The sequence below is a fragment of the Myotis davidii genome, unplaced genomic scaffold, assembly GCF_000327345.1.
Source record: "Myotis davidii unplaced genomic scaffold, ASM32734v1 scaffold319, whole genome shotgun sequence".
Taxonomy (NCBI): domain Eukaryota; kingdom Metazoa; phylum Chordata; class Mammalia; order Chiroptera; family Vespertilionidae; genus Myotis; species Myotis davidii.
In genome coordinates this window covers 815,001-824,672 of record NW_006290675.1, presented here as the reverse complement: position 1 = coordinate 824,672, position 9,672 = coordinate 815,001, and the positions used below count along the sequence as shown (strand labels likewise).

General features: G+C 41.7%; 1 protein-coding gene across 1 annotated transcript in view; it reads right to left on the bottom strand.

Moving 5' to 3' along the window:
• Window positions 1-9,672, bottom strand: part of TRRAP (transformation/transcription domain-associated protein) — a 113,501-nt gene that overhangs the window by 18,498 nt on the left and 85,331 nt on the right. The window contains 4 exon segments of the mRNA XM_006763707.2: window positions 1,302-1,503; window positions 5,916-6,016; window positions 7,722-7,987; window positions 8,585-8,813. Coding sequence (XP_006763770.1) covers window positions 1,302-1,503; window positions 5,916-6,016; window positions 7,722-7,987; window positions 8,585-8,813 — 798 coding nt within the window.

The following is a 9,672-nucleotide window of genomic DNA, read 5'->3' as shown; positions in this document are numbered from 1 at the left end:
GGGGGGGGGGGGGGGGGGAGGGGATGAGCGGGGGCGGGGTAGGGAGTAACATGGGGACAAGGACACATATGTAATATCTTAATCAATAAAAAATATATTAAAAAAAAAAATTCTGAGGCCTTTAAAGTGACTTTTTCCAGCATTAAACTACCATATAGAGTCGTTTTGCTGGAAACATATCACCAAAGGGCCAACAATATTGCTAAACTTACCAGATAAATAAAACCAAAACCTAAAATAAAGCTTTTTGTTTAGAGTCAGCTTTAATGCCAATTATTAACTGATCCAATCAACTAGCTGGCGGTGGCCAGTGACCCTGAGGTAGATGGTGAGGGCCTGCCACCCTGCTAATTCACACCCATGATCGCACCAATACAAACTGGACTTTTGCTAAAAATCTCAGAGGAACGCCACCCTAGCATCAGGTAGGCCACAGGTTGGCAGCCCATGTCCAAGGATGTCTGAAACAATGACATCTAGAAATAAGCAAATTTGGAGTCAGATATTTGGGTGGTTTCTTTGCCTCATGGAGTTTGTTTGTTTCTATAGTTGGCTGGAACTACTATGTGCTGCTGTACATTCCACATTTTGGCATCACCTCAAGGAATTCTAAAAAAATCCACACCTTTAACAAACAAAACAGAAAAGAAAAATAACTTATTCTTAAGTTTTCTGCAAGAATTAATTCTGGGCTATATTTATATGTTTTGTGGCGGGGATGAGAGACAAGAGGGAGCAACACTGAAGGACTCTCAGGCTGATGCCCATCACTGGGCACATGTCAGACTGCCAATCCTGTGCCCAGCACTATGCTGAGACAACAAAGGATGAGAATGCCAGCAACCAGGACCTCGCCCTGTAGTGTGTGCAGAAACCATGGGGCTCACCATGACCTGCAACTAGAGCTGACAGGCTCTCTGAACATGTGCACTGTCCCTGCAGGCGAGAGCAGAATCTAACAAGTATCTAGCAGGTAAGGTCTCCTTGCAGACCCCTCATCAATCGGCAGGAACCTCTGTCTAGTGTGAAATCCCACAGTGAACACTGGACTTGAGACCTAAGACCCAGACTCCAGGCTTGGTTTTGCTGCTTAAATGTCCTGGGATCCCGAGTATGTCCAGGCCTGTTTTCTCAGCTTTAAAACTGAAATAGGAAAGGTACTTTGAAGAGTGATAAAAATGGAGCGTTAAGGCATGAAATAAGCCTCTCACCCAGCATGAATTCGGAAGTAGCTGAATTGTCATCCAAACTTGAAGGCTACCAGACTGATCTCTGGTCAGAGCTAATTCTTTTGGCCTCACCTTGGCTAAGTATTTCCTTGATTTGCTCTCGTTCTGATGCCGGCATGCATGCAGGTAACAGGTAATGGCAGACACTCCGAGATGCAGCTGCCGCTCCTTCACGAAGATGTTCTCCAGGTAATCGCCCCACATGGCCCAAGCCTTCACCAGCACATCATGCATCTGCACAGCTGCAGAAAAGGCTTTGTTTGCTTCCTCAGACCTGTGAGGACACAAATCAAAACATTAATTTGGTTTTCTTTCCAGGTGAACGTCACATAAAAAAACCAACCATTTAAAAGTAAACAACGATTCAGTGGCGTTTAGTATAGTCACGCACTTTGGACATACAGGTCACGCAGCTACCACCTCTATCTATGTAGTGCCAAAACATTTCACCATCCCAAAATAAAACCCCAGCCATTAAGCAACCCCTGGGGACCACCAATCTGCCTACTGTTTCTATAGAGATTTACCAATTCTTCATGTTTCATGTTAAGGGAATCACACATTATGTTTCTGGCCTTTCACTTAGCATAGAGTGAAGCATGTATGAGTACTTTATTCCTTTTTATGACTAAATACTATTCCACTACCTGTATATGCCACATTTTGTTTACCCATTCATTTGAGGTGTTTTAACATTCTAGCTACTTTAATAGTGCTGCTGTGAACATTCGTGAGTAAGTACCTATAGGAGAACTCATTTTCAATTATTTTGGGTAATATACCAAGGAGTAGAACTGCTCCTATGTTTAATCCTATGTTTAATTTTTTGAGTAACTACCAAAGTGTTTTCCATAGTGGCTGCACCATGTTAGTATCAAACCAACAATGTACACGACATTAAAGAGAACCACGCATCCATATCCCTTACTAATACAGATGCAAACTTCCTCAGCAAAATACTAGCAAACCAAATCCAACAGCATATTTAAAGATTATGCACAGTGACCAAGTGGGATTTACCAGCAATGCAAGGAGCGATTCAATATACAAAAATCAATCCATATATTACATCACATTAACAGAATGAAGGAGAAACACATTGTCTCAGTTGATGAAGGAAAAGCACTTGACAAAATGGAACACCTTTTCATGATAAAAATGCTCAACAAACTAGGAATAGAAGGAAACTACGTTAATATGATGAAGGTCATATATGAGAAACCCACAGCTAATAGCATACTCAATGCTGGACAATACGAAGTTTTCCTCTGAGAACTGGAACAAGACAAGGATGTCCATTTTCACCACTTCTACTTCAACTTAGTGCTGGAATTCTTAGCTAGAGCAAACAGGCCTGCAGACTGGCAAGGAAAATGCTAACTGTCTCTGTTTGAAGATTACATGATGATATATACAGAAAAACCTAAAGAACTATTATAGCAAAGTTGAAAAATACAAGATTAATATTTAAAATCCAGTTGTATTTCTACACCTTAGCACTGGACAATCTGAAAATAAAATTAAGAAAGCATTTTATACCATCAAAAGGAATAAAATATTTAAGAATAAAATTAACGTAAGAAATGTAGGACTTGCACATTAAAAACTATAAACTATTGTTAAACGAAACTAAAGATGACCTAAGTAAATGAATCCTGTGTTCATGGATTGGAGATTTAATACTATTACCGTAGCAATACTGCCCCCCTAAAATTAATCTACAGATTCAGTGCAATCCCTGTCAAAGTTTCAACTGCCTCTTTTTGCAGAAATAACCTAAAATTAATATGGAAATGTAAGGGAAATGTAAAAAACCAAAACAATCTTGAAAAATAGCAAACTGAGAGAATGCTTCCCAATTTCAAAACTTACTACAAAGCCAGCAGCAATCAAGGCAGTGTGGTCCTAGTGTAAGGGTGAAATGCACACCAATGGAACAGAACTGTGTCCAGAAATAAAGCTATACATTTCTGATTAACTGATTCAAAGTTAAGGCCACTAAATAGGGGGAAAGAACAGTCTTCTCAACAAATGGTGCTGGGAACAACACGATATACACATGCATAAGAATGAATTTTGGACAACTACCCTCATGCAATATTAAAAAATTAACTCAAAATGGATTAAAGAGAGAAATGTAGGAGCTAAACCTGTAAGACTCATAGGAGTAAATGCACATGACCATGACCTTGGGTTAGGCAATGGTATCTTAGATATGAAACCAAAAGTACAGGCAACAACAACAAAAATTTGATAAATTGGACTCATCAAAATAATAAACTTTGTGCATTAAAGACACTATCAAAAAAGTAAAAAGATCGCTTATACAATATGAGAAAATATGATGTATTTGAAGGAAACATATCCAGACATGTAATAATTAGAACTCAACAATAAGTCAAATACACAAATAAAAAATGGGCAAAGTGCCGGAACCAGTTTGGCTCAGTGGATAGACCGTCGACCTGCGGACTGAATGGTCCCGGGTTTGATTCCGGTCAAGGGCATGTACCTGGGTTGTGGGCACATCCCCAGTAGGAGGTGTGCAGGAGGCAGCTGATAGATGTTTCTATGTTTCTAACTCTCTATCTCTCTCCCTTCCTCTCTGTAAAAAATCAATAAAATATATATTTTTTTAAAAAATTGGGCAAAGTAACTGAATAAATATTTGTATAGAAAAGATATATAAATGACATAGAAGCACCTAAAAGATGCTAAACATCCTTAGTCATTAGAAAAATGCAAAGTAACCATAATGAGATTCCACTTTATACTTACTGGGATAGCCATAATCAGAAAAATGGAAATTAACAAGTGCTGGCAAGGAGGTGGAGAAACTGGAAACACAGACTATCCTGGTGGGAATGGAAATGGAGCACCTACTGCAGAAAACTGGCAGTTTCTCAAAAAGATAAAGAAGTACTGTCCTGGCCAGTGTTTCTCAGTGGTTAGAGTGTTGGCCCATGTACCAAAGGATTATGGGTTCAATTCCCAGTCAAGGGCAGGTACCTGGGTTGCAGGTTCGATCCGCCACCCTGGTCAGGGTTTGTGCAGGAAGCAAGCACTCAGTGTGTCTCTCTCACATTGATGCTTCTCTTTCTGCCCCTCTCCCTTCTACTCTCTCTAAAACTCAATGGAAAAAAATATCTCCAGGTGAGGATTAACCAAAAAAAAGATAAAGAAATACCAAGTAACCCATCAACTCCACTCCTGAGTATATACCCAAGAAAACTGGAAACATGCTCATACAAAATCTTTTACATGAATGCTCACAGAAGCATTATTCATAATAGCTGAAAAGTGGAAACAACCCAAATGTCAATTGTTAAATGAATAAATAAAATGTAGGAATATACAATGAAATAGTATTCAGCCATGAAAAGGAACAAAGCACTGATACATGCTATAACATGAATGAAGCTAAAAAACATGTGAAAAAGCCAGAATCAAAAGGTCACATTATATATGATTCTGTTTATATGAAATGTTGACAATAGGCAAATCACAGAGACAGAAAGTAGATTAGTGGCTGTCAGAGGACAAAGGAAGAGACTGCTAACAGGTATGGGGTTTCATGTGAATTTAAAACAGATTTTAAGTGGATAAAACACTTTTATCTTGACAAACTCGCTTTTATTTAAAAACTAGAGGTCCAGTGCATGAAATTTGCGCACTGGGGGGGGGGGGCGCGCATGTATCCCTCAGCCCAGCCTGCACCCTCTTACATTCCAGGAGCCCTCGGGGGATGTCCAATTGCCAGGTTAGGCCCATTCCCAGGGAGCAGGCCTAAACCGGCAGTCGGGCATCCTTAGCACTGCCATGGAGGCAGGAGAGGCTCCCACCACTGCCGCTGTGCTCGCCAGCTGGGAGTTCAGGTCAAGGCCCTGTGGAAGTGCACTGACCACCAGGGGGCAGCTCCTGTGTTGAGTGTCTGCCTCCTGGTGGTCAGTGCACATCATAGCAACCGGTCATTCCACTGTTCAATTTGCATATTAGCCTTTTATTATATAGAAGAATAAGCTTAACGCAACCCCTATAATTGAAAATGTGAAAGGTGGGTTTTATAGCTCTATATATGGCAACAGGTAGCATCTTGTAAGTATACGTAATTTATATATTTTATAAAATTTCACCTGATATTCATTTCTCTAAAACAGGGTTTAGCTACCTTTTTCTGTAATGGACCAGTAAGAAAAAGGGTTAGGCTTTGCAGGCCATATAATTTCTGTCACAACTCAACTCTGTGGCTATATTGTGAACAGCCATAGACACGTCAGAGGTGTGGGTGTGCTCCAATATGTCATTTACAAATCCAGAGACTGGCTGGATTTGGCCTGTAGGCCATAGATGACTGACCCCTGCTCTAAAATAAGAAGCAACTCCATAAAAGGGATCAACTCTGTGCCCCAATGGCATGCTGAGAAAATGGAGAGATGAATACATGTTATCAGCTGTTCTGTTTTCAAGCAACTCCTTTTTAAAAAGCTTTTAAAGTACACATCAAACTGGCTTATCAATCAGCTGGAAGTTACTCTCTCTGCAGAGATGTAGCACCTGAAACATCACACCTGACAACCATCACCGAGTCATACCAATTTCAAGCTTGACATTCCCATCAGCTTCCAGTAATAAATAACCAAAGTTGTTGAGTTTTACTCTTACTTTCCTCCCATGTAACATACATACTTGTTAATCTGAGCCAAGAACATTCCCTTCAGTGCATAAAATTCAGCTGTCATCTCTTTTGTGAAGTATTTTAAGTTTGTAGATTCTATAACTTCAAGTCCCTGTTTTAAAAAAAGAAATGTAGAAAAAGTCCTTGAAATTTTTATACAATATAACAAATTCATTAAAATATTAATCTACCTAATATATCCTAAAGGTCATTGACAAATGTACTTTAAATTGACAACAGATTTGCCTACCATGAATATATCTATTGACAAGTAGTATTTAAACTGAATCACTAAATGCTAATTCAGGTTCTAGACACATTAAGGGTATGATTTTATACTAGAGATCCAGTGCATGGATTTGTGCATTGGTGGGGTCCCTCACTGGCTTGTGCCCTCTTGCAATCCAGGACCCCTCGGGAGATGTCAGAGAGCCGGTTTCGGCCTGATCCCCGCAGACCAGGCTAAGGGACCCCACCGGTACACGAATCTGTGCACCGGGCTTCTAATATGCATATAAGATCTTTAATCTCTTCCGGCCCTCCCCCTTCCCCTTTCTCCCTGAGATTCATCAGTCTGTTCTATCTTTCCATGCCTGTGGTTTCCACTTCTGCATTGAGCATCTGCCCCCTGGAGGTCAGTGCACATCATAGCTACTGGTTGGTGAGTTGGCCGGTTGCTTAGGCTTTTATATATATAGATGTCTAAACAGTTTATTGATTTTATTAATATTCCTCTGGCCGAAACCGGTTTGGCTCAGTGGATAGAGCGTCGGCCTGCGGACTAAAAGGTCCCAGGTTCGATTCCAGTCAAGGGCATGTACCTGGGTTGCGGGCACATCTCCAGTGGGAGATGTGCAGGAGGCAGCTGGTCGATGTTTCTCTCTCATCGATGTTTCTAACTCTCTATCTCTCCCTTCCTCTCTGTAAAAAATCAATAAAATATATTTTAAAAAAAAAATATTCCTCTGAATATAGCCAATATCTACATTACAATATCCTACTTCTGCAGTCTAATTTTTTCCCTTAAATACATTAACCAAGTACACGATAGAACAGAGATGATAAAATGTAATTCAAATACTCCAGTGGTGCCCTGGCCAGTGTGGCTCGGTTGGTTGGATCATTGTCCTGTACACCAAAAGGTAGCAGGTTTCCCTGTTTGGGGGCAGCATCGGGAAGGCGGTGTGGAGACGGGGACGGGAGTCATGAGGGCCACCTACGTGGGCGCTGGGTGTGGGGTTCAGTCCTCGACGGGTGTCCCAACCGTGGCCACGTGGTCCCTGGGGCACCCCTCCTGGGAATGGCTTGCTGCTCAGCCTCACCTTCCAGGTCCTGCCTCCAGAGCCCTGGGCACAGCCCGGCAGGACTCAGTGATTGTGGAAAAAGTGCAATAAACTGTGAAATGTCGGTCCGGCAAAAAAAAAAAAAAAAAAAGGTAGCAGGTTTAATTCCCAGTCAGGGAACATTCCCAGGTTGCAGGCGCAGGTTTTTGATTCCCGGTTGGGGGGCATACCTGAGTCAACATTCAATGTTTCACTCTCACTTCAATGTTTCTCTCTCTCTCCTTTCCCCCTCTCCCTAAAATCAATAAAAGCATGCCTCAGGTGAGGATTAAAACATATATAGTATTCACTCAAGTGCTTTCCTTTCCTTGTCTTGTTCAGGAAGATCTGCTTCCCTACTAAGGCTGTATTTGTTTTAAGTTCTAACCCTCCTTCCCTACTGTCTGAACCAGGAGCTCCATGTGGACACTCCTACCCTTCTTTACTGGACCTGCTGGGCACAGGGGCAGGCACCAGGCACTGATGGCACTCTACCTGCATACACTCGTTTTTCCCCATGACTCCGGCCAGTTGGAGGTAGCATTTGACTTGCTGTCGGATCTTCTGGAAGCAATCCACGATAGGAACAGTTGGAATAGTATGAATACGACTTAATATATCCAGAGCTACATTGACCAGTCCTTGTTTCCGGGCAATTTTTCCATACTGGATGATTGCTGAAGCTGATGCATGAACTCCAAGCATAGCATTATTAGAACTTGGATCATGCTGAGAACTATTTTCATACGCAGTTACAATAGCTAGAGAGCAAAGAAATGAGTTATTAGTCCATGCCAAACATTTTCAGAGTGTCCCACAATAAGGCTTAAGTAAAAAATGAAAACAAACACACATGGCTTATGAAGATGGGAAACTCCGTAATAAATTCTTGTTACTTTTCCTTGTATTTTATATCAAAAGGAAGATATAAAAAGCACTAACTATTGAGTGTTACCATTTTGGCTAACTAAATCATGAAGACTGCTCTAAACAGATGTCTGGCAGGTTTAGTGTATGAGCAGAGGGGACCAGAAAACTGGAGAAGGCTACACACACAGCCACCTAAGAGCAGTTCTTCATGGGAGGTGAGGAGTTGTGTTCAAAACAAAGAAGCACAACCCAGAGCTCCGATCACACTGGCCTGAGCCCCTGATGCAAGAAGCAGTGTCAAGCAGCACTTCTGTTCTAGCTAGAAAAAATTTAACAGGTAGAAAAATCCTTCCCATCTTTCTCCACCTTCACCTTTGTCTCACCATACCACCACCATCTCCCATACCCACCAAAAATCAGAAAATTTGGTAAAAGAAATAAAAAACCAAGACATGAAACCAGAACAGGGGGGGTGTCTGGGAAATTACATGATGAATGCATGCCGGACCAGGTAGGTTTACCCTGGTAATGATGCTGCCGCCACATGAAGACGCTGCTCCAGTGGGACAAGTCGTCGGACACAATGGGCAGCCTGTTCCTCCAGGTCTTTACCACCGTCTTCATGTCGTGCAGGCTGTTGTTCCTTCCCAGGTTGGTCGGCTGCAAACCTGCATTTATTTGCGCAGCTTCCTGAAGTTCAATGATTTGCTGGGCGGCCTGAATGAAACCAACATAAGAGATTCCACAGTAAGTGTTATATCAAAGATCACATGAGAAAATAAACCAGAGTCAATCAGGAATCAGATTGATTGTAAGGATCTCACAAATCTATTATGAAAGAAAGCACTCTAACTTCTACAGACACCTTAGATTGCACATTTAACTCACTTTTCACCTCCAACACTGCTCTCCTGATCCCAATTTTAAAACCTCAGCTCTGTGGCCACTGCGAGACAGGAGATAGGAAGAAGAATGGTGTAGATACCAAAGTTGCTGGTTCTACTTTCTCTCTGGGCTGGTACAGACATTTTCAATCACGTGTCTTATGAGTCTGTATAGTTTACTACTTTTTAAACCTTAGATGTGTTGCTAGCTCCAAACTTTTGGTGTCATCTCCTTACTGAGAGAGCCCTGGCCTCAATTTTGAGTCTATCCAAATTCTACCCATTAAGATCCACCTTCCCCTCCCACAGGAATTTAAAAAATAAAAATCCTCCTATCTAATAAAAGAGAAACATGGTAATTAGGGTACAACCGCTATCCTTCCCATTGGCTAATCAGGGTGATATGCAAATTAATTGCCAGCCAAGATGGTGGCTGGCAGCCAGGCAGCTTGAAACTAACATGAGGCTTGCTTGCTTCAGTGACGGAGGAAACCAACATTCCCCGCCTGCCTTGCAGGCCTCTGAGCCTGCAGTTTGAAACATTTTAACAAATATAGAAGCTAAAAAAAAACCCAGAAACCTGCTTTCAGCGAGCCCAGGATCTCAGAGCTGGAGTTGATACAGAGTTTCGATTATAGATCCAAAACAAACCAGATACCTACTTTCAGCAGCTGAGGCCTCCGAGCTGGAGC